General features: G+C 35.8%; 1 protein-coding gene across 3 annotated transcripts in view; it reads right to left on the bottom strand.

Annotated features, from left to right (window-relative positions):
* Positions 1–25782, bottom strand: part of RPS6KA3 (ribosomal protein S6 kinase A3) — a 74798-nt gene that overhangs the window by 35223 nt on the left and 13793 nt on the right. For all 3 annotated transcript variants that reach the window (XR_007889309.1, XM_051617795.1, XM_051618644.1), the window contains exons 3-5: positions 6949–7065; positions 4614–4695; positions 841–921 (exon numbers count right to left, since the gene is read on the bottom strand). Coding sequence is in view for 2 of the 3 variants with exons in the window: in XM_051617795.1 (XP_051473755.1) it covers positions 841–921; positions 4614–4695; positions 6949–7065 (280 nt within the window). In the remaining variant the exon portion in view is untranslated. The remainder of the gene's footprint in view (positions 1–840; positions 922–4613; positions 4696–6948; positions 7066–25782) is intronic.

The raw sequence follows: 25782 nt of genomic DNA, 5'->3' as shown, positions 1-25782 counted from the left end.
CCTGCTTTGTGGAAGAAACTCTATCATGGACCAGGTTGCTCTCATGACGTGTGAAAGCAAAGCAAGTCACCAATGGAATTTCCAAGAAAAACCCTACACTTAGGTTAGTCAGCATTCCATTCCAAATTTTGGAAGTAAAAAGCCTAGATTTAAACAGGCAAGCTAGTAACTAGTGCACATATTCTAAAAACTCTGGAAACTCAGCTTAACAGGGACAGCTAGTCTAGTTTGCAAGAATGACAAAATAGTAAAAGCTGCATTATTTAAGGCACATCAGAGAGGGAGAGAGATCTGGGGTTTACTGTGGGAAACATTTTATTCTAAAAGGAAAGCAAACGAAAAAAAAATTAACAACAGAAGCTCTTCTCTATCTTTTTTTAGTTTACCTTCTGCATAGTATGTTAAAGAATACTGATTTCCTCACCCCTTCACATGAATAATTTTCTGTGGTTGTCTATATTATTTAATTTAAAAGCATACGACTGGCAGTAATGCCATTTCATGTGTTTTCTATAGAGTAAATAAAACAAGGCTAAGAAATAATAAAAAAAAATAAATTAACCACAAAAGAAGTTTTGGAAAATATTGGCTAGACATAAAAAGATAACATTTTTAATAAGGCAATGGGCTACAGATTCCTAGTTCTATAGATTTAACACTGGGTATGAAGTCAGCCATGTGCTTTCTTTGCATGAGAATTACTACACAAGTCTTTGCACAGTCAGGGTTTAGATAGCACGCTAATTTTCTGTGGTTCTCTGAACCACAGGGCAAATATTAGGTACTACCTTGACAAGCACCCATTTTCATAATCTAAAGATGAATTTTTCTGCAACTCACCATAATGTAACTTGACAATGAAAGGATGGTTAACTTCTACTAGGATATCACGTTCCATCTTTGTCCGAACCCGATCTCGAACTAAAACAGCACATGAGCAAGACAAAAAAAAATAAAGTATGTAATGTTTTCTGATCTATTTCACATTGTGTTCTGCAGTATGACAACTGTCTGCAGGTAACTATACTTTACACAGAAAAGGCTCAAGAAAGAATTTATTTCACAGTGCAGAGAATTTTGACAAATCTCTTGGCATTTCAACTTATTTCAGCTTCTGCTACTGACAAAAATCTGACACTGAGTAAATAAACATAAAAAAGCACAAGAAAAAACATAACCACACTTCAGCCATATACTTAGTTAACCTTTTAAGCAGTAGTGCAAAACTGCCACAGCTATGTACAGAAAACAGCCATTTTCTCTACCGTTGAAAAAAAGGGAGATACAAAGTAAAAGCAAAACGAGTTTATAAATACAATTACACTATCATTAAGATGCTTATATTCATTTAGCGTATTCAAATAACTTGCACTAATAAGATATTAAGTACCATCACAATTTGAAAGAGATTTTTAGAAAATGTCCTTCCTTTATTATGAATTTACAATAAAAAGAATATTCAATGTAGAGTGTACTTCAGACAATCTTGTTTATTTTAAAAAGGTTTGCTGAGAGTAAATGTGTGCATGGAAGAAGTATCAGACATCAGAACCAGTTACTGCTGGAGCGGCCTGTGCTCTCCAACTGTGGAGGCTCAGAAGGGGACATGTATCAGCTCCTATGTCACTCTAGATTTAACTAACTGAAGATCACATGCAGATGCCCTGCATACAGGCTGGCAATCCACGGAGACCAACTGGCAGGACGATCCGCTGAGCACAGCACCTGCTTCAGCTGTCCAAGGCAACTCCTCTGCCACTCCAGTTAGTGCCTGGTTCTCATCCAAAGCTCCAAATCCATCAAGACACAGACAAAATTCAGAACTCTAACAGATGAGAGGTAGCAAAATTTGCTACAATGGTTTAAGGTGTTGCATTTCTCTTTCCTTTCCTTATTCTACACTGTTGCTGCCCCTTTCCCAAATGCTACAACTTCTTGAAGGAAGGACCCCAGAGCAATGAAGTCCAGTCCAAAGTTTAAGCTGTCAGCATTCCTTGCACAATTAACAAGCCAGAGCTCTCAGATGCTAAAACATAACAAGGCAGGAAAAAAGTGAAGTAGCAAAAGGGTCTTTCGGAAGTTCAGCTTAACAGGCATGTACGATAATACTCGTACTTGTGAACTCAAGTTATACAGATACATTTTCATGAATGAAGTTACCCATCTCTCTGCAGAAGTTTCCTACAAATGGAAGTACACTAATTAACAGCTCACCGAACAGAGCTAACATTACATTTTAATTCTGAACTTTACATCTAAAGTAATGAATATGTCACAAGACAGTTGTGCGACTTCACTGTTCCAAGGGTTCACGTGAATTACAAAATTGAAAATCAGAATATTCTTTTTTTAGGCAGACTCAGCTGAAAAACACTACGCAACCGTTACATGGATAAAACCCCCTTATTTCTGAAAAGCCAGAGAAAGTCCAGATTTTGTAAATCTCAACCCAAGAAAGCAGAAGGAACTGAGATAATTTCTGATATCAGTATTAGCCATTCAAAATCTGACATTGTTCACTGCAGTTTCCATATGTGTACTGCTGGAAGTACTAATTTTTCTTAACATATTTGATGCCATACTCCCTAGCATGATTTGTCCCTGCTTCTCTCTCTTCCCATCATCAAGGGGCACTGTAAGATGATATCTTCTATCACAGTGTAATAATAAACTACTCTCTACACCAAACAAAGTTCTACGTGCATATTCTTGGATTCACTCTAAACATTAAAAAGTTGTAGCTATGTCAACATGTTTTGGCTAATATAGTTGTCTTCCTATGAAAATATTCTCTTTAAATTTGATTTGTGAATCATGCACACAGCATTTGATTTGAAAGTGTTAAAGGAGTTTTAATTTTATAACACAAAAAAACCCTTTATTAAATATATTTGAAAGAGCTAAAGAACCTTAGATGAATCAAGTAATAGTGTATTATTTGCAGTTACAATATTTGATCTAAAAAATGTTGCAACTATGGAAAAAAAAATTCAGCTCATTTCATGTCAGGATTTCAACAGTAACCTTCAGCTGCTTGCAACTCCACTCTTCCTAGAACAGGCATAGTGACAAAGACACACACTCAAAAGAATCTAGAAATTTAGATACGTGTTCTAAAGCGTGGGATCCTCCTGCTAGTGTCACCTTTCTGCTCAAGACCTTTCGTGTTCTTGAATTTATAGGGCTCACATCTCCTTTTCCAACCAAAAGTCAAGCTTCCCATTTCAGTACCTCTATCAGTCTCTGCCATCTGCAGGCAACACTAGATCCACAGCTTGCACTGTAATTTTTACACAGAAGTTTAAGCCATAATCAAAAGGTGATAGAGAGAAGCCCTTAAACATCTTGAAAAAGCAACTGCTGAATGACCTTTGACTCCAGTTCTGAGCTATTAACAGGCTAGAGAATGAAAGGCCATGGAGGATATCTAAGTGCTTTAAATGACTGGAAATTAATTTCAGAAAAATAGGAAGTAAATAATGAGAATAACACGTGCCACAAAACACAGAGGAATCAAATATAGGAAACTGTTCAAAAACACACCCTCTGTAATAATTTTAAATGGAAGTGATACATAATTAGATTTGTGAGACAGATATTCAGCACTAGATCTTCAGCAGAAAAATTTCAGGTTTGACATTTAGCACAAGTTCACAATTCAATATGAGTTTTTGTTCCCTGCAACATTCTATGAATATTTTCAGATGAAACTGTATATTAAAATTACAAATCAACATAATAATCAATAACACAGGTGAAGCACTATAGGTCGTTGGAACCATCCCGGAATTATCATTGCAATTTCAGTACAGTCATGAGTTAGAAGAACTACAAATAAACAAAGGTATTAAATAATGTCATAAAACAACAAATACATATGTTCTGGTTGAGGGATTAAGTATGAAAGATGACCTTAATTTTAATTTACAGTAAAAAAAAAAATAAAAAAAATTATTTTCTCTTATGGAATTCTCCAGAACAGAATTAAGATTTCTCAGGTTGGAACTTATTTTCTTACTGATATCAGTCAAGACCAAAACCAAATGAAACAAAACAATTTACAACTAATTTTTTCCTCAAAGAACTCATATGATTAATTCAAGATGTTATCAAATATATCCTGCATCTAGAACAAGTTCCAAAAGTTCTGGGAAATTGTATCGTATACTTCTGTTTTAAAGAAAGAGTTAAACTCCTTTGTTTAAAACCTTTAGAATAAAGCAGCTGATATAATACACTTTTAAATAGCATGACCTAAATATAAACTGAGCAAAAGGCCTCAACTGTATCCTTGGTGATACAGAGCAAATGAAAAAAGGAAGGATATTAGGTTTCAAATAACAGGTCAGGAGCAAGTCAGGTGGCAGATGTAACACAACTACTCTGCTAAACCACCATCACCTAATTAACTCAGCATGGAAAGAAACCTACTTTCACCTATAACTCCTAATGCTGTCCTTCTGGGTTTACAGTACAAGGAAGTGTATTCTGCTATTTGCGGTTTGATAAAGTTCTAAGGCACAATGTGTTGAACAGCATGTGTATAAAGATGAAGTTTTGGTGTAATGTCCCCGACTTATCCTTTCCCCTTCCCCACCCAAGGCAGTGCTTACCTTTCAAGGTGGCCTTTTTCAATACCTTCATTGCATAAAGCTGTCTAGCATCTGATCCTGAGATTTTTTTGACAAGAAAAACCTGCATTGAAAATGAAAAGGATTCTTAAAAGGAAATACAGGCAAGTCAGATCACTATACTTTACTAAGAAATTAAAATAGTCATTACTATTTCAAATGAAACCCAACCTTTTTATTCCTCCTAATACAATTACTAGCTTCTTTGACACTTAAATTCTGCAAAGCCAAACCAAAATTTCCTTTCATTTTTTACTGTTTCATAATCCAAAAGGTTCATTCAAGATCAACAGTCTATTAAAATAATTTTTGTTTAATTTAACTGATTACTGTGATTAAAAGAAAGGATAAATTTGGATTCTCTCAGAAGTTGAGACAAATTTGAAAAACATAATTCAGCTTTTAAGTATTAATCTCTAAATAGTTGTGTCTTACTAGAATTCATAAGATTGCATAGCAAAAGTGCTAATAAAATAAATATCAGATAAGAAAACAAGTGTGTAAAAAGTTGACCCAGAAAACTATGCAGATCAAAGCATATTTTTCTTTTTTAAAAAAACAACCTATAAGATTATAACAGCCAATCTCTTGTGTCACAAAACTGTATTTTTTATGACATGCTAAAGCTGAGTTTTGCATGTATCTATAAAGTACAACCAGCCTCAATTAAAGTGTGTTTCATTTCCTTTTTTAGTGTAATGGGATTTCTTGAGTGGGATTTTTATTATCCTTAATACAAAATGAATTCCAGTACAGCCAAATTTTAGATTTGGAAATGAAGAAGAAAAACATACCTGCCACAGATTTTCTGGTTATTTATGAAAAAACGCAGACACACGCTGTGGTATATGAAAATGCTGCATGTGTTATATAATACTAGTTTTGTCTCTTTTTGTATGCAGTTCTCATTTATGTTAACATCCCTTTGCAATATCCAGAGATTACCAGAAGATCAACAAAAGACCTTGAGAAGTATGCAAATTAAGTATTTTTAAACTGAATGGAAAGTGGTGGCAACTTCCCAAATTAAAAAAAAAGGATTATGGCTTTTGTAATATTAATCCTTTTTGCCTAGAGACTAAAACAACTGAGGACATGACTGACATTTTGCAATCCTTTGAGTCAACTAGACAGTTAATAATTTTTGCTTTTTCAACTAGGCCAACCCCCCAGCATTTACAGCACTGAATTTAGTAATAGCAATAAAAGCAAATGTTGAATTTATTATTTATCTTACATTTCCTTGCCCCTGCATGATTTACTTCTTCTGTTTTGAAGATTACCACATAAAAACTTGGCTATGATTCTGCATGAAATCAAACAACATAGGAAACTGCCTTTCCCATCAGTTTTCTCAGTGAATTCTTACTCATTTGAGCACAAAATTTTATAGTTTCTAAACTTCTAGATTTCCAAGATTAACTGGAACTGCTACTCCAATGATGTGACTGACAGTAAATTCCTATCACTAAGAGAGAATTGGACTAATAATTCTCTCTTTCCCCCATACCCAAGATGAATTTGGCATTATATGCCAGATCTTAACATCATATTCAGGACTGAAATTAAGGCTGAAAATGCATGTAAAGGCTCTGTTGTCTTAAACTGCATATTCCATTTTATCTCAATGATCTGTCTTGCCACCTGAAGTTAATATTTTGCCTCCAAGTTGGATTTGGACAACTGAAAATATGAATCACGTACATCTAGTGCTACTTCAATGTGGGCAATACTCACTAAATACCAAAAACATTGGAGCTTTTACAGATGTTTCAGTAACTATCAAGGCATGGTGTGCCTTAACTAAATTATGACAGACAATGCCTAGCATGAACACCACTAGGGTATATTGGATCTGCTTCATCAGCCATCATTGCTTAAAATCTATTCTTTAAAATTACAATCTGCTACAAAAATAAATGGTGCCAATAGCTTCTATACTGGTGATAACCTGTCATTAGCAAGTTAGCAACCAGGAATACTCAAAGAAACCTTTCAAGCCTCGCCCCCTCAAATGCAGAAGAGTAGTTACAGAAAAATGACATTCCACTTTAACAGTGAATACCCAATTATTTAATATCCAGCTCATTTTTCAAAGGATCTTAGAAATCTACATATCACACAAAGCAGAAAAGTACTTACTGCTTTAAAAAGATCTGCCACAATTACAGTGGCTGGTTAGCACTAATTAGAAAGGAATTTTCACTTGCAACGTTGCTGTAACGCAAGATTGTGGTTGTTCTAAATATTTCAACTCCTAGTGTTATTCAGTGCTATATTCCTGAATAATTGGTTCCACAAGAGTTCAGTTACCAACCTTTCCAAAGGATCCTTGTCCTAGTACTTTCAAAAGTTCAAATTGTGAAGGGTCTGCTTTTTCATGTCCTTCCTTTACATGGTGAGTTATTGCAATTTCTTTGATATTTCCTTCTTCCTGACGGAGAAAGAGAAGAGTGGAGTAAGTTTGTTACTGGTGCATCTTCCTGAAATGCTTATAAATTCACAATATGTTGAAAAATACCAATGCTACTCAATCCAACAAACTACACACTCCCAGATGTAGACAAAGAACACTGAGCAACACTGTTTGAATAATTGAAACACACACAAATATGTATCAGTTACAAAAGGCAGTATTAGTTCCATAACTATGTGGCTTAAATGTTTTGGGATGAATCAGAATCCACACATTAAGAAGTCAATGATTCCCAAGGTTTTTGTGCTTAGGCCTTTATTTTTTGGTTTATAATCTCTATTCCAGGTTCACAATCCATTAAGGGAACACAATATTTAGCCCTCTTAAAGCACACCTGGAGTGCATGAAACAGACCAGATCTCTTAGGAAAGCCCTCCTTTTAAACACTTGAATGAGGACCACTATGCTGCAGTGATGCTAACACTCACCCTTATAAGATAGTGTAAGATCCAAGACATTTTCCCTACAAAGCAGCACATTTTCCACCCCCAGCTGATCAGCAATAAACTCTCCACCTGCCACCAAGAAAATTCTCAAATTTTATTGTCTCTCTTCTCAAGAAGAGTCTAACCTATAAAAGCTGACACCCTTATGCATTCCTCCTTCTGTGAAAAACCACTCGCCAGAAAGCTCTAAAGTGGATCTTCTAGACTTTTTGTGCTCTGTATTTAATTCACTATTTTTTGCACAGAATTTGAAAATCCCCTAGAAAGCAACACTCCTTGCCACACAAGGAAAGATTTTCAGAACTTATCAACAACTGTTCAAAAGTAAGTAAAAAAACTGCATTCTTATTAATGTCATCTCAAGAACTACCTAGGCATTATGTGCAATTCAACCTAAACTGCACTGACTGTAAATTAACTTACATAACTCAAATAAACAAACTACAATTTATATGTTTTTGTGCATTCTCTTCCTATTCCCTCTATGGGCTATAGTGAATAAAGTAAATCAGAGAATACTTTTCCTCTATTTAATGTGAAAGTCTCAGATATATTTAACAGAGGCACAGGCTGGCTGAGGTTGGAAGGCACCTCTGGAAGTCATCTGGTCCAACCACTCTGCTCAAGCAGGGCCATCTACAGCTCAGAACCACATCCAGGCTGCATCTGAGTATCTCCAAGAATGGAGACTCCACAGACTCCCTGGGCAGCCTGCAACAGGGCTCAGTCGCCCAAAGAGTCAAAAAGTGGTTTTGGATGTTCAGAAGAAACCTCCGTTGTTTCAGTTTGTGCCCCTTGCTTCTGGTCCTGCCACCGGGCACTGCTGTAAAGAGGCTGGCTCCATCCTCTGTGCACCCTCCTCTCAGGTTGGTCAAACGCGATTTCATCTTTATGAATCCAGTCACATTTTTGTCCTTCATGGATGTGAAAATGTTTTCCAGGACTAGTTGTTCCAACACCTTCCCAGGGATCAAGGTGTGACTGACCATGTAGTTCCCTGGGTCGTCTTTGTCCTTTCTGAAGACAGAAGTGAGATTTGCTTTCCTTCAGTTCTCAAGCACCTCTTTCAGTCACCGTGATCACTGGAAGATAGAGTGGCTTCCCAATGACATCTGCGAGGTTCTTCTGGACTTGTGTGCATCCTATCAGGGTCTATGGACATCCAGTTTCTTTAAGTACTCTCTAACCTGGCCCTTATCCACCAAGGGTATGTCTTCCTTGCTTCAGACTTTCCCCTTATCTATATGCACCAAAATGTACACTAATTAGTTCTAGTGATAGCAAAGTAGATGTAACATTCCAAAACTGTGCTTCTTGGCACTAATTTGTGTATTTTCCAAGTATTCAGCAAAATCTATGTGCATGAATTATTGCTTTTGTATCTGGTCATTCCAGTACCGTGTATAAGTGCACAGCAATTGTCCATATGTGTCTCTGAGCTCTAAAACATACTTCTCCTAGATCAACCTCTCTCTTTCAAAAGATTCTTTTTTCAAACAAAGTTGGAAACAAAGTGCAAATAATAAATCCTGAGCATCTGCGAGAAGAGTGTGTACATACATAAAAAACCCACAATGTACACTTTGGAATAATGCACAGAAGATGCAACAGGCAACTTTTTACATCAAAAAGTAAAAAAAAATTCAAAAATTTTATGTGAAGAACTTGGACTTGTCTCAGATGTTCCAAAATTAAGATGACCAATGATTATAAGTGCCAGTTTTCATTGTAAGACAGCCAAAATTTTGCATGCATGTGCATGTTGTGCATGCTGCTTCATCTCCTAGTAAACCTAACTTCTTTTTTCCTTTCAAGAGAAAATGCTACCATAATTAACTCAAGGCTAAATCTTTACAAGAGTTTGAAAGCTCTACTGATTCCATCTACTTGCCAAGTCTATTACTTGCTCATGGGCATTTGCATTTACATCTTTTAAATTAGCGTATCATCAGTTGGATTACCTACTACTTAAACCACCCACTGCAACCATAGAGAATCCCAGGGAAGGAACAGCACAGTAAAACAGATTGCCAAGTACACTATTAGCTCTCTAGCAATCTTGGGAAAGTAAATGATATGTGAAACAGAGCCTCCTCAAATATTTGTTATCTACCCAGATTAAGGGACAGAAACCAATCAGGCAGACACATTGACTTAAAGACATCGGAAAAAATAACAAAAACAAGAAATGAAGAGGAAAAGATATTAACTTGTTCTCTACACAGAATAAAAAAATATTTTAAATGTAATGAAATTATTATGCAATTGACTTCCCAGTGCTTATTTTGGGCACCTTCTAAAACAAAAAAAACACAACAAAACAAACAGACCAAAACCCAAACCACCACCTTCACATTCCTGATACAAAGAGAATATTTCCAGTCTTTGCAGTTTCTCAGGGTTCAGGTACTTCTCAGTCCTTGTAAGACCTAACAAAATTCTGTTTTAAGTGAAATGGAACTCAGACCATATCATACTTTAGCTGCTTGTCCATAACATGTTTGGGAGCAAGATTTATGATGGACAGTTACCTTCAAATTTGCAGTTTCTTTTTCTGACATAATTACTGAATGTTTGTTATTTTAACCTACAAAGTATTTTGCAAATGCAGTTAAAAATACAAAAGCTAAGCCTTTTATAGAAAAGCAAATTATATGCAGAAGTACTCAAACCTTACCGTACCCATTATCTACTGGAATAAAAACACAAGCCTTTCGCACTGTAAGAAGATCTCTCTTTCTCAGCCAATTCAGTAATTACATTAGTTGATAGAAGCTGTCTTACAGTAAGCTAGAAGAGAAGCCAGACATTCAGCCTGGTACTGAATTTGTCTTCAGCTCTGCCTCTGATCATAGCCTGATATTTGGAAAAAAAACATTTGTCCCATGTGATGAATTCAAATTAAATGAGATGACACATAGGTTGCTGAAAGACTCTGGCCCTCCTCTCTGTGCTTCCATTCCCTGACAACTTTCACACCACTACAGACACTCACCAGTGATGTGGCTGCTGCATTGGTGAGATCTTCTTTCCTGTTATAACTACACCCTACTGCCTACATTTTAATTCTGTTACTTACAAGCTTGCAAAGCTCCCTCTTCTCAAGCCTTACACTGCAGCGATGTTTGAACAGAAGTCCCAAGACATAAATTTCTTTTTCTAGCCACACAGTTTTCTCTTAAGGCCTTCTTCACACCAGAAGCATATGTATTACAGAAAGCTACATTTACACAAACACAATTAAAAGGCTCTGTTAGTCAACTTAAAGTGGTTGCAACAAGCTTCTGTTATCATGAAACTAAATATAGAATACAAGGAAACAAGTAGAAGGTAACATTACTCTGAGTTTCCTTAACATTTCCTTAATAGTAGCAGAGTGTTAAATCAACACTCGCCTAGAAGGGAAGTGAGTGACAAACAAGTTTGGGTATGAATTTAAAACACCATTACTTCAGAATAACTTCCTGTACTGATACAGTTCACAAGTCAGAACTATTCTGCTCAGTAAATATCTGAGTATAAGTGAGCTCTCAGTAATGTACCTCACAGTGTATGTCTACCCGTATGAATGTATATACATATAGGAAAGAACACTGAATGGACTACATTCCACATAAAAATCAAATTTAAAAAGGTAAATAAAAAAAGGTATTCAGCAGCACCAAGGGTGACTAATTTTTCTCATTTCGCAATCAGCTGCAAATTAGAATAGGAAACATGTCTGTCAGGAAAAAAAAAGTATATCCCACCTCCTAGGTAAGCAGTGAAAACCTGTTTAATTACTACTAGGTTATAAAAATAATAGCCTAATCATGCTGATGAAAAAATTCCACATTTTAGGTACTTGATAAACACTAAATATTCACTTTTTTTCCTCGTAATTAAATTTATGTGTATTTCTTTTATGTTCACTTTTTATAACTCTGCTATAACATAAGCTACTTGTATTTGTTTCAGAGATCTTATTACAGGAAGTTACTAGATAAGGTATTAAACGGAAACTGGACTTGAAATCCTAAAGGAAGTGGAAGCAGAAGAGCCTTACTAGGTAGCTATTTCTCAGTAGCAACAAAAACACCCAGAAAAGCAAAGAGAAAATATGAGTTGGTCTATACATAGAATTGCCTGTAATTTATCCTTCAGATTTATGAATTTTCAGCAGGAGATCTAAAAACAGTTATGTGCAAAGAAGTGGCCCATGGATTAGCTGGATGGCATAAAACTCTGCTTGCTTTACACAGGAATTTACCTGCACACCCTTTTCTGAACATTATGCTCTAGGGACAACTTATAAGATGGTCTAGGTACAGCAAACTGGGCTCTGAACTGCCAGGAGAGCTGTCAGTATCACTCACAATACCATCCTTATTGTTCTTGCAGGCTGGTAATTTCCACTTCTCTTCTTACTCCCAATAATTCCAATATTTTTAAAGATTGATTATATTTTCTCATCATGAATCCAGCAGCAAAAAGATGTCATAGCCCTTTTACTTCCAACTTCCAATTCCTGAGGATAATGTGACAGTAGTATGAAAGGAAAAACAAGGAAAAGGGGTCTGTGAGAGAATTATGGAGTCTGAGCTGAAACCTTCTGTAGATGCTTTAAGAGGGGGTTGTCAGACATGCACTTAAAACAACTAGGTATTCCAAGTGCTGTATGAGATATATTCTTTTAGAAAATACAGTAAGCACCCATCAGAATTTAAACAGCTCTTAAAAAATATTCTTAGTCCACAAATTTTGTATGAAATGCACAGAGAAATACCCAACTAAAGATTAAAATAATTTAAAAAATAATTAAAGGTATGCTCTGACACCGACAAAATAATCTACAGGAAAAAAAGCTTTGAAACATCTAAATAGATGGCACTGGGACAGATTTATGCTCTCACTTGTATCAGGAAGATGAAAGCTGTCTGGAGTAAGAAACATTAGCACATCTAAACACCATAGGGGTCCTGCTGCACCCAATATTCTCAGTTTCAGGTTCCTGGATAAACTCATAAGCACAATGTGAACATGCATAATAACACGTGCTCAAAAAAGAAACTCCAAAACACTGGGACAAAAATGAGAAATTGCACCAGAAAGTGACCCTAATCTCAAAGATGTGCAAGAATTAGATGCAAATTAACTTAAACAGAACATCAAAGAAAAAGCTGCTATGTCACATATAGAATGCTTGCTTCAGAAAGGTATCCCCGGGAGATAGATTCCCATTTTTCTGGGTACTCAAAATTATGTGATTATGATTAAAAATATTTTACTAAACACTTAACTCTTTAGTATAGCATATTTGAGATAACAGTTGTTAAAAGAGCAATTAGTTCATCACTTTCACAATGAATGACAAAGATCTGAGTATACACTCTTCAATTTAATAAAAGTATAAGTTAAAATAATGATCTGTAGATTACCCTACAGGGAAAAAGAAACTGTTATCTAAAAAATGTAATGTTTTGCAGCAATAATAATGGAACGTTATATTTAAATTGTTCCTACACAGAGATGACATCTAACCAGTGTAAAGTCATGAAGTAATGTAAAATTGAAAAGGTAAGTAAAAAATACAGGGAAACATTTACAGCTTAGGACAAAGGCATTCAGGTCAAATAGAATGTGACTCAAAGTAAACTAGACCCAGCCCAAACAGAAAGACTGATTGCATCATCTCTGCTGTCAGTTTCAGTAAAATCAAACTGACATCAGATGAAATATAGAAAGTTACCCAAAGGTAAGATTGCTAACAAATAAACAAGACTGGGGATTGGAGGGGGCTGAGAACGTGTGGTGTTTTTTTAAATGTATTTGTGGTCAACTACGCACAGAGTAACAACAGCAGCCAGTTTATTTTTTTAACATCAAGAGCAAAGATAAGTATGTGCAGTACATGCCGTGAAGACCTATAAATTAGGCTTTTTGAAAGAACTTGCCATTTATTTTTAACAGGCTAAAACACTTCAAATGGATTAGCATTATATTTTTTATGATCCTGATGCCTATTACTGTGGAAAATGGGTGTTCTTATTTGATGATGAAAAAGGGAGTCAGATAAAGTTAAAAGCTAAACAAAATACATGGCTCCTTTGTCATACCCAAATTTCACTAGGAAGCATCTAACAAATTCAGAATCAGACTCTGAGAAAATGCTTTTTATAAAAAAGTTCATATCTGGATTTAGAAGACCCCAGAAGATCTTCCAGCATGCGATATGTGATGAATAACTGTATTACCTCAAGTCCTTTGCATCAGGAAGAGGATATTAAAGATAACACAAAACATCCGTAGTCCGTTAACAAAAGGGACATAAGTGACTGCAAAACAAGGCTGCATGCTCACTTTTCCACAAGATGAACACTGCCTAGACATAGGTGAAAATTTCCTCAGAAGTGCAGTGCATTTCAGCTGGCAGACAACTAAGCACTGATCAAAGAACTTTCCCTCTGCACACTTGCTGGCTATATGAAATATGTTAAGAAATACAACATTAAACCCATAATGTCCAAATAAAAGGATTCACAGTGCGATAAAGTAAAAGGCCACATAATAACCCCTTCTGCAACTAGAACACATGGAAGTTATGAAATAACTCACATTAAAAAAGGAACAAGGATAAAACACTAACCCTCACGCTCCTTTTGAATAAAACAAAACCTCTGAAATTTATGACACAATTTCTGGACACGAAAATATTCCACAATATGTTTGCTTTTGGGATTGAGAAGCTACTTGCCTCTCAGAAGGGCTTCTAAATAAACTGTGTTTTCCTAATACGAGGCACAGATGACTAGGACAGATGTGACTATACATACTGGAGTTCATCAAAACCCAGTGGGAGGGACACCTGGCACACCCAAAAACCTCAGACAGCTCCTGTATTCAAAAATAGTTCTTCCTGGACAGCAAATATTGTTGACCTGCTTACCAAAAACTGTTAAAATGGGGTTAAGACTTTGACTTAAGGTATGATGAACAGGTTAACAAATTTTAATCTCAATGACTAATTAAGGGGGGTTGGACTAGATGATCTCCAGAGGTCCCTTCCAATTCCTACCATTCTGTGATTATGTGAAAATATGTTCTAATATCTAAGCCAGGTTAAGTAACTACTGGAAAAATTAACTTAAGTACCAAAGTTCCTGGTTCCAACATTACCCAGATTTCATCTTTATCCGTTAATTCTATACTGCTCTTAGTAGAGTTAAGAAGGTACAATCAGAAGCACTTTCTACATACAGCAATTTCCAGACTTAGTTCCGACTTAATATTTCCCTTAAGGTAAGTGAGAATTTGTTCAGACTTTTTACATTAAAGTGACCTTCCAGCTCCTAGTCTTACAAGGTCTTTTCCGAATAATTTTAAAATGTTTAATACTTGTTTTTTAATGTTATTTTGGAAGCCCTTATATCCCTCCAAGACACAGTAACAATGGACTGATTTTATGCTGTACATGGAGCAATACCTCCAGCATTACCCCTAGCCACAATCTTCCTGCCTTGAGCCACAGAGACAGCAGCTGCTAAGGCCCCAACCACTACACTGTATTAGCTGAGTGCTCAGTGGTGTTGCCAGTCCTTTCACAGGCACTGTCTGCCAGAGTAAAGTCACTCCCCCAAATTGTGCAAGATTCTTTGTTCCTAAGACATAAGTTACCATTTCACTGTGCCAATATTGGTATTTTTAACATTCATTCTAGACGGACATTATTAATGTATTAAGAAATGGTGGTGGGATTACACCAGAAACTCTTCTAGGAAGTGTTTAATTAATACTTCCCATTTAAAATAACATTTAAAGATTGATTTAAATGTTTATATATATATATAAAATTTTTTTGTATAGTGATAATTTACTGCCAGAATCACCATTAGGAAAGTTACTAATTCTGCAATTTCAACTTCTATACAGTTAGGAACCATCATGAGAAAAAAAAAAACAAAACACAAACTTCTGCTAGTTTTAACCACAACTAAGTCAGACCTACATTGCCACTATGGTGAACACCCCACACAAACATTAGCTATCTTTCAAGACAAGAATAGTAATTTCTATCAGTGTAAAGGGCAATTCATAGTGTACTTCCCTGTAATATTGTCCAGATGCACTTGATGAATTTTATTTGACAAACTCAGCGCTGTATCAGTTTATATTATTGGCCATATAATTAAAAAAAAAAAAAGCAAATCCAACTAATAAAAAGCTAACTGCAATCTTATTTTTCACTTTAACCTTAAGCCGCAGCAGAAATACTGCTTTCATCAGTTTTCATTTGTCAGGTATGTAACTACAGAGATTTTTCCAAGTAGCAATTTTGTTTTCACCCCTCTCAATCTCTTTTTAATCTCTTTTTGCTTCTTCTAGACAAATGCACATTCTTGAGGCACATGTACATTCAGTACAACTGAAGATAAGGTTAAAAACAGAAAAATGGATGACCCAGCAAGTTGCTTGACACTACTCCAACCACGACTGCAAGTTACCTTTTACTACTTTGTTAGCCTTCATTGTACTTATCAAGGCTCAGCTGAACATTGTTGTACTTGGCAAAATATTTTTAAGCCTGTCACAGTCACAATAATGTTGATTCCTGTAATCAAACAGGAACCATTTCTGAAATACTGACTATGATACTAAGCATTGGTGCTGAAGTTACATAAAGCAGTTATGTCCTGTAAGGACAGTAAGCTTATTGGATATCAAGTGATTTTAAAAGGATGACTCAATGTTGGCACAGTTCCCCAGCTCATATACATGATTTCCTTTTCCTCCCCTCCCTTGAGACAGGAAGTCTCCTAGATGCATTTTTATGTTATGAACTTGTTATGAATGTAGGATGAATTTTCAGTTATTACCTGAAGAAATAAAACCCACATGAGCTATGGTTTTTGAAGTAAAGGAGAGTCAACAAACTGAAAGCCAATTACTTTTACCTTCTGTACTAGGGCTCATGGAAATCATTATTAAGTTAAAGGGAGTTATTAACTGTATTAACTTTAGGGAATTAAAAATGTGATAAGTGCACCTGTCTAGGTATTTTTAGAAAATCTCAAACACATCCTATATACATTCATACATACTTCTACTTTTAAATTCAAAACTGCCTTTAAAAACAATACATTCAATGTCCAAGAAGCATTCCACTATCTTCCATTAGTTTGGAAAGCAGTATTAGTGAACTAGACCATGAAATAAAAAAACATGCTTTATATTTGTGACTAATACTAAATTTGAGTCACTTAATAGAACTAATGATTACTTAAATGCTTGTACACAAACAATCATTCTAAAAAGCAGCATGCTTTTGAAGTAGTAATTATTCTAATATAATAAAAAGCAAAGCATTGCCATGCATAAAATTAAGTCAAGCTGACTTAAGGATATTCTGTATATGTTGTCTGTCCTACACTAGTACTGAAGAAAAGCAAGAATAGAAAAAAAGTTCTAATTAATGGGGGCATTTGGAGTCAGAAATAAAGGTTTTCATAATTTATGTCTTTGCTTCTTTTTAAAAGATGGGAAAACCTACACTTCCAGCTGACACCAAATTACTCGTTGCAGATGGCAACTATTGTTTCACCTGACAGAAAATAAGATTTCCTAAAACCAAACTCTACTTGCAATCGTTCAGTTCCAGGGTTTGTTGGTATTTTTATTGTTAAATTGTTAAGTCTCTGAGAGGAAAAACAATGCACACAGATAATAAAGAAAAAGCACTGTATTTATGTATTTTTTCCTTACTCTCTACACTTTCTATTGTTTTCCATTGCTGGTTTTATACTACAACAGTTCTGAGATTTAGAAGGATGTCTGTGTCCACATTTGTTCTAGGTAATTAACTCACTCAAATAATGAAGACTGCAGACCTAGTTACTGAGACTGAACTCCCCTCACACTTTTGATGTTATAGATGAAGCAAGATAGGAGTTTGAAGAATGAGTACTGTCCCAGAGTAACAACTTAAAGAATGGATGAAGCATGCATAAACATGACTGGCCAGGTTGGGAGGGTAATTCTGAAGATGCTTTCCCTCCTCAGAATTAAAATATAAAGTCCAGAATTCTTCCTTTCCTCCCAAAGGAACTGTGAACAGTAGGTTGTTTAGCAGGTAAAGCTGAGGAATTCCTGTAAGCATTTTAAAAGCTCAATGTTGGTCACCAAAAGCAGTTTTGTAATGCAATTCTCCTTTGTTACGAACTAAAATGTGCATGTCAGCACTAGAAAAAAAACACTCACTGGGTGTAACTTTCATTTCCCTGTAACTTTGATAAGTTTTGTCCCTATTTTGTGAATGCTAACATTTCAGAGAACCATGATTAAAAAAAGCAACAAGCCAACAAAATCCAAGCAAAAAAACCCATTCAATTATATAAAATGCTCCATGAGTATATTCAGCACTAATCTATGATGGCAATGATTCCTGTTTTATTGAGATAATATGTTTTACATGCATGTGTTCTTTAAGTGTTTCCATTATGACAAGCAAATTAAATTTCATTTTCTAACACATATTGCAAGGTTAAACCAGCACATAGGCTAGCAGATGTTAAATTGCTATTCCTTTAATTTACAAATTAGTAGACTTGCTTCACTTAAGTTAAGACAGTACACAAAAAGGTTTGTTTTTTTTCACTGAAAAGTATTTGCAGACATAGGAGAAACATGAAAAGTTATTCGAGTTTCAAGGATAAAATGTTCTATCACATTGCATGTTTACATGTATTGTTACACAGTTCAGAAACAGTGCTCGGGATAATATAGTTATCCAACTAGAGACTTTTCACAACTTAAAAGAAGCTTTTAAAGTTTAAATAGATGCTCAACAACAAGACAAATCATACAAATTAAATGTCTGCTATGACGAAATTATAATTTAAAAGCTGAAATAACCATAACATTAACTGCAACATAAACAAGTGTGTCACTACTCTGAATAGTTTTCAGAAGTAAATTTAAGATATTAATAAGCCTGAGTTACTTTAACTGTCACTCCACACTAAACAATATTCCACAGTTACATGTAAATGTAACTATTAGAATAACAACTAAATATCACCTTGAAAAATACAAGCATTTTTAATAAAACTAGACTGACAAAACTTAATGTACATCTAAGCTCAGACATTCCTGGAGGAAAAATAGAAGGTAATGTGTACAGCATTTACAGGTAAATACAGGCAAAAAATTCCCAATAAGGCTAAATTATCAACAGGTATCTTAGAAACTTCTACACAACATGAGCAAACCACAAACTTTTCTTTTTTAAAGGAAATACAAAAGGCTTTGTATACAAACACAACTGATCCCAGAGAAAAAACTAAAACTGCTTTGAAATTAGAAGTTTAAAAAAATTACCCCATTTCTCCCTTATTATTTTAAACAAGAAACTAAGCTCACCCGGATAGATCGAACACGTAGAGCCAGAAACTTAAACATGACTAAGAAATCATGATGTTTAGATTTTCTGACTGAGCGGTCATAAGTCTAGCAGAGAACACCAGCCCTGTCGTTTTTGCTGTGACCAGCTGTTCCGGCAATTAGAAAATTTCCTGTCAGGCAAGTCAGACACAGCTGGGGGGTGGGGAGAGAGAAACGGGGCGTGTGTGTGTTAAACTAAAAACAAAGCAAAAAAAGCCAAACCAGGCAGACATGGCGTTTTAAAAATTCTTCCACCACTCCCCCTGCCCCCCAAGGTAAAGGAAAACTGGGCAGCAGTGGTACTCATGTTGCTGATGCTGCAGAGACCAGCAAAGGAACTTAAACTGATTGCCTGATAGCAACATGCTGCTGCAGATGTTATTTATTCCTGCTTCCCACAAAAGAACAAAAAAGATCAACATCTATTTCATAAATTATGTCACTATGCCACATTTCACTAGTTAATCAGAATAGCAACTGTTTTAAATTCTGCATGTGGTAATTGTGTTTTCATGAATTTTAAGTTAATTTACAAAATATTTTAAATTATCATGTGTAACTACTTTTTAGTCTTGAACGTAGAGAATACACTATGCTTATGCTTAATGACTATCTTTATTTACTAGAATTGTTAGAGGACCAAAGAGACCTTGTGCGTAGCCCTTTGAAATCCTGCACAAAGAAAATGCTACACAGATGTTATAGAGGTTGGGCCAAGACAGACTGCAGAAATTACTTGAACTGGATTGCACAGCTCTGACTTATGCATCAATATTAAAATTACTCTGTAAGAGAGTGCAAAATTTCTTAAAGTAATAAAAATACCTAAGTTTTCTTACAATGTTTAAAAGCAACTTTAAATGTTTCCCAAAAACAGAATTCAATTTAATTACTTCTAACAGCTAGAGATTAAGTTCTTAATTTGATCTCTATATTTAGTGCTGAAGTTATTGTTCTGAATATTGACAGTATCTTTAGCTTTTTTGATATTTATTAAAAACACTGAATTACACAGTGCCTACTCCACTTGAATATGGAGCAAGACTGCTTTTCTTCAAGCAATAAATTAACAACATTTAGGCAAAGGCATACATAAGCACTCAGCTATAAACAGATCCAGGTGATTCCATTTAGTGACTCTACACCAAAGGAAACATACAGTAAAATACCGTATTTCTTCCTGCTTAAGACGTCAAAAGAAATGTTCCAAATTACCCTGCTTGTTAGGATTTTAACAGATCTCTGTACCACTGCAATTTTAGATTTTAATTCCTGTTCAGAAGACAAAGCCAGTGATACATTTATTTTCAGTGACAGAACATGTTGCTTCCATCTCTATGTCATACTAGTTGTCTAAAATATCAGTTTCTACCTTTAAAACCTGGATTATATGTCTCCTCAGTGTGAGTGAAGACCCTCTTGCTCAAATGCAGGGATGAAATAAAGACTCTGGCTTTATCAGAAGCTCACAAGCAAAATCTTTCAAACTCTATGTACTTAATTTATACAGTTATTATTATAATTACACAGGCATTCAGTAACTACTACTACACCCTGAGTCCTCAAATCCAATGTTTACAGTTCAGTGTGCTACAGCATTTTTGAAAGAAACAGCCTCTACTACAACAGCATGAAAAATTATTCAGTATTTGCTTCAGGATAAACAAAGCTTCTTCAGCACAAGGAGGTTACTGCAACACTAGGATTTTAAATATTCCATAAATAGTATAAAAATTACGCAAAGCTTTCCTCTCTTCAATTGTTTTAAACCTCCAGCTACTACCCCTCAAAACTGAAATATGTCAAGAATTGCAGTTTAGCAGCAATAGTGGTTCACACTTTGAAGACTTAAAAAAAAATTAAATAAACAAATGGGAGACCATTCAAGGTGTCTCTGCCTTACTTTGTCAAGAACATGTACAAATGCACTAAAAGCAGAGCGGTCAGGAATCTTCAAATAACTACATCAAACTCTATGGGAGCAAGGAGAGCTACATGCAGAAATTGAGAGGAATTGGTAAGACCTGCACTAACTACAATGTTCTTTACAGCTGAAAAGACACTGTGAGTAAATAAACACTTTCTTCTCTTTTAAGAGTATGAGTGTATTCTGTTACAGATAAGCTGTATCTGCTAAGGATAGCAGGAATAAGGCATTTCAACTGCATAATTCCTACAATTACTGACTACTGCTCTCCCAAACCTTTTATGTGACCTCTCAGTGAAGTACAAAGCACAGTGCTCAGGGGTCAGAGGGGTTACTTCACAACAATAGTTCTCCTATAACTGGCATGGGTCTGCAGCAGGTGGAAGAAATTTCTTCTGTTCTGGGAGAATAAAGCCTGCACAGTTCCCAAAGAGCACTACCAGCCAACCAGAAACATTACGATATATGCTACATAATTCATTTTGAGAATCTCTGAGAGCTTGCCCTTTTAAATATTCCTTCGTATGGAAGGAGACAGGTTAGAGGGCAGCAGTCGCCAACAGGGAAGTCTGTAATAACAAGGACAAATTGCTCTAGCAAATTGTCCCCCTTACCTTGAAGTCTTTGATAAGAATTTGTATTATACATGTTTACCACAAGCACAACTGTCTCCAAAACAAAACTGAAGTGCCTTTCAGTGACAGTTCTGACAACTACAGAATTCTGCTTGCACAATGCAGTTCCTCCTCCAGTACAGGAATATAAAGCGAGCTCATCTACAATCTTGCCCTCCTCTTCTTTAAAACTGGATGCTCTGAATTTACAAAAATGAAGACAAAATGTCATCAAGACTTGCTGTCGAGACATTCAAGATCACAGGGCTCACAGCCTCCACAGAGAGCAAGAGAACTGCAAGATGATGGAGGAACATTCAGAGCAGTGCAGAACACGTGGGAATCCAGAGTTTTTGCTGAAAAAAATGTGCACGCCACAGTGGAATGCTCAGTTTTACACATAATCAGAAAAAAGTTGACGCGTTTAATCTAAGTGGAGTCCATTTGTAGACTGACATTCTTCCTATACTTTCAGAGAAGTGTAATAATGCAAATTAAGTCTTCATGCTGCTAGGCAAGCAAGACTCTGTAGTACAGACTGCTTTCAATTACGTAGATAAAACAAAGTCAGTGTACACATAATGAATGAAGAGCCCTCATTTGAGGACGGTCAACAGTTGAGGAAAAGAGAGCTACTTTTTTGAATTTTCAGAAGCTTAATAATATACTTCTCTTCACAATATGTTTCTATAGTCAAAGCAGCAATAGTCTATCAATCAGAGGGTGTGGCAGTTTCCATCTGCTAGTTTACAGGCTTTTCAGGGCTGCCATCTGTTTTCATGTAACAAGCAGCTTGACTCCTAATGTTGCCTGCACTGTCAAATTACTCAATTTTCTGACCAAGATCCAGAAAGCAAGCTGCACCTAAGACACTAAGTGCAAAATAAGCCAGTCTGAGAAATCCATTAGAAGACATCAATGAAAAAAGTTTTACTGTGACCTTTCCTCAACAACTGACATCATCTTGGGGGGAAGAAAAATATTCCAGGTCTTGCTTGGTATTCAAGAGTTAGCATCTCAGACTAAAAGCTTTTGCACTCTCTACAAGCATGTTCTAGCTTCTTACACAAAGGACTGCTAAACCCATTCTTACACAAGGAAGATGCATGCACTTACACTAAGATTCTAGCAAAATCCATGCAGGTTGCAGCATAGTACAGTCTTTGTAAGTAGACCATGCATCATGATTCTACGAGTTCAAAACTATTAATTTGCTCAGTTATTTTACTCAATCTCTATGGACACAGATACAAAAACCAATGGTAGACAGCACAAGAGTGAGAAAGACAGCAATTAAAAGGCTTTAAATAGCTTCCTTCTCTTTCAGTAATGTTCACTTAAGCTTTCATACTAGGTCAAGCTTCAGCCAATTGTTTATTTGTTCTTACATTTCCTGCTGTACTCAGATCATCAGATAAAAAATGTTCACAGCAAGTTATAAAACTCGATACAACCAGTATATTGATTGCAATAAAACTGTAATACTGAATGATTCCTCTTTCAAGAAGAGTAAGACTTTGAACCATATAGCATCTTGGACTCCTCAGGAACAGACATAGCATTATAGCTCCTGTTTTTCTTAAACTACCAAATTTGAATCAAAATTATGCAACTCAGACTCTCCTGTCAAATAACTTTACTTCTGACCAAAATAAGAGAGATACAACAAAATGAAATTTAACTTTTAATAAGCTGAATATTAGAGAGACTTCCTATGTAGATAACATGCTAGGCTTTTAATATTTATTTTAAATTTCTTATCTGTTTTGTATTATCAGCATACTATCCAAACACGTAACACAGCAAAAGGATGCAGTATTTCAAGTTTTCACCTTCTATCTCCATGGAATTATGGCAACTCTCTATCCTGAACTTGCATATCTTACCTACCAAAACATTTTGTCTTTGGACAATCTTTGGACAGATTGGATATTAGGAAAAATTTATTCACTAAAAAGGTTGTCAGGCACTAGAACAGGCTGCACAGGGAAGTAGTGGAGTCACCATCCCTGGAGGTATTTAAGACATGTAGATGTGGTGCTTAGGAACAAGGCTTAGTGGCAGACTTGGCAGTGCTGGGTTTACCATTGGACTATGATCTCAAGGGTATTTTCTAACCTAAATGATTCTATGATATTGTTCCCAAAGAAGCAGAAGTTCAGAAATATCTGAAGAAAGTACAGGGAAACAACTGTAAGTAAACCTGCAGTTATCAAATCTTAAAAGGAATTTGATAGTTATGGTGGGTTCAACCTTGGCTGGCTGCCAGAAAGTCAGCCACCCACTCTCACTGCTCCTCCTTGTTGACAGCCTCTGCTTCGGCCTGTGGGGGACTATTTTGAAGCCAGCACGAATGGGCTCTGTTTGACATGGTGGGGCAGCCCCCAACGTCTTCTCACAGAGGCCATTCCCCCTGCTACCAAAACTTTATCATGTAAACCAATGGAATAGATAAATAATATATTTTTAGCAGATAAACACAAACAAAAAAAGCTGATAAGAAGAAGGTGAAGACTCAAAACAGAGAATTATCACGCCATAGCACTAGTCAGAATAAATTAAAAAAAACAAACCAAAACTCACTTTCCCAAAACCAAACATTTTCATTCGAACAAGAATTCAAGCAAGCACTGTAGTCTGTCATACAGAATATCAAATCAAATTATCTCCTCCTGGTGTTGCCTTCTAAATACACAAATGTTGTTCCTTTCTTACTCTAACACCATTCTACTTTTGAGTCAGCACTTGCCTTGTTTCTTCACCCTGTGTTAAAGACTGCAGAGCCTTGCATGGTATGAAAAGAAATCAAAAGCTGTTATATAGTGCATGCTTTTAATCTGCTAATTTTCATATCAGCATAAGAGCTACATCTATTACTGGTATGTCTGAAGACAACCACAGAAAAGGGAGCTCCACTCATTATCTAACCGGCTTCTGTTCACAACTTCAGCAAACGGCTATGGTGTTAAAATTATAACCATGCTGTATAGATGGAAACAGCTCTGACAACCTAATTCTCCAGCTGAAGTCTGCACAGTACCAGCATATGAACCCTGAAATCCAACCAGATGTAGAGTTCCAAAAATTGTGGTTTATCAGTAAGGCTGCTTATCCAGGCTAAACAGTCAGCTAACTCTAACACAAAACTACAGCTGCCTTCATGCCTGAGAAAAAGTCACAAGCATTCCAATAAGAAACCTGAACTCACTAGTATTTTCACATTATGAAATTTTGTAAATTGCAAGTTTGACATGAAGACAAGGAACTTAAATTATTAATAAACCTTTCTGACTGTGATCTTCTACTTAGCAGCAACCTCTATTTCAAGAAGCCTAGGTTAAGCATCCCTTTGATTAATGCATTCAATAACAAGAGGAATGGAAATTACAGTTTCACAGTCTTCCTTACCCTTGATCCTCCCCTGAAACACTACTGAGAGCAGAAAGGAATACGAGCTATGTGTTTTGTTTTTGTTTGTTGTTTTTTTTTTTTGTTTGTGGTTTTTTTTTTGTTTTGTTTTGTTTTGTTTTCAGCTATCTGTAATTTCTAAAAGTTACAGCGAAGGAAGAAAGAGATACCTGGGATTTTGTGTTCACTTGCTGGTTTAACCTCAGAGTCATCACCCTACTCTTATGCATGCTTCACAATGCATTAGTTCAGAGCTATCTAATGCTAATGTCCAGATCTGACTTACAGCAAATACTCCAGATCTAAATTAGCATTCCAGCCTCTGCCTTTGGCTATTCCATCACTATCAAAATTTCACTAAGTATGCTTCAGCATTCAGCATCTTACCCGAGGCAGGGAAGGGGTCTTAAGTCACCATCTAAATTGGTACCTACAGCTATCATCTTTCGTTTCTCCACACAAATATTTCGGAAGCCCTTAGCTTTGCCAGCTCTGAACCAATCAACAGAAACCAAATTAGCATCACAAGAAGAAAGCTGGAATCCATATCAACAGAGAAAAGACTTCAGAAATCCCTGGGTCTCAATAGACTAGCTTTGCTATTCTTGAATGTGCTCCAACATGACTCATCTAAACTTTTCAACCAGAAGCCCAGGAAAATTTTGTATCTTGGTTCTAGGAAGAAAGGGAATAGCAAGAATCTTCCAGGCTAATTAAGATTCATTATGCAAATAATCTAGTTTTACACAGGTCAGTTAGGAAAATATGAAATGACCAGTGGTAACAATAAAAGGGCACAAGCTGATACTGCCAATAAATCTTATGACAGCATGGAAAAACAAACGTGATAGCCATTGTTACACCT

Source organism: Apus apus, chromosome 1, assembly GCF_020740795.1.
Source record: "Apus apus isolate bApuApu2 chromosome 1, bApuApu2.pri.cur, whole genome shotgun sequence".
Taxonomy (NCBI): Eukaryota; Metazoa; Chordata; class Aves; order Apodiformes; family Apodidae; genus Apus; species Apus apus.
The sequence above is the reverse complement of the archived record's forward strand: the minus strand, read 5'-3'. Positions and strand labels throughout refer to the sequence as shown.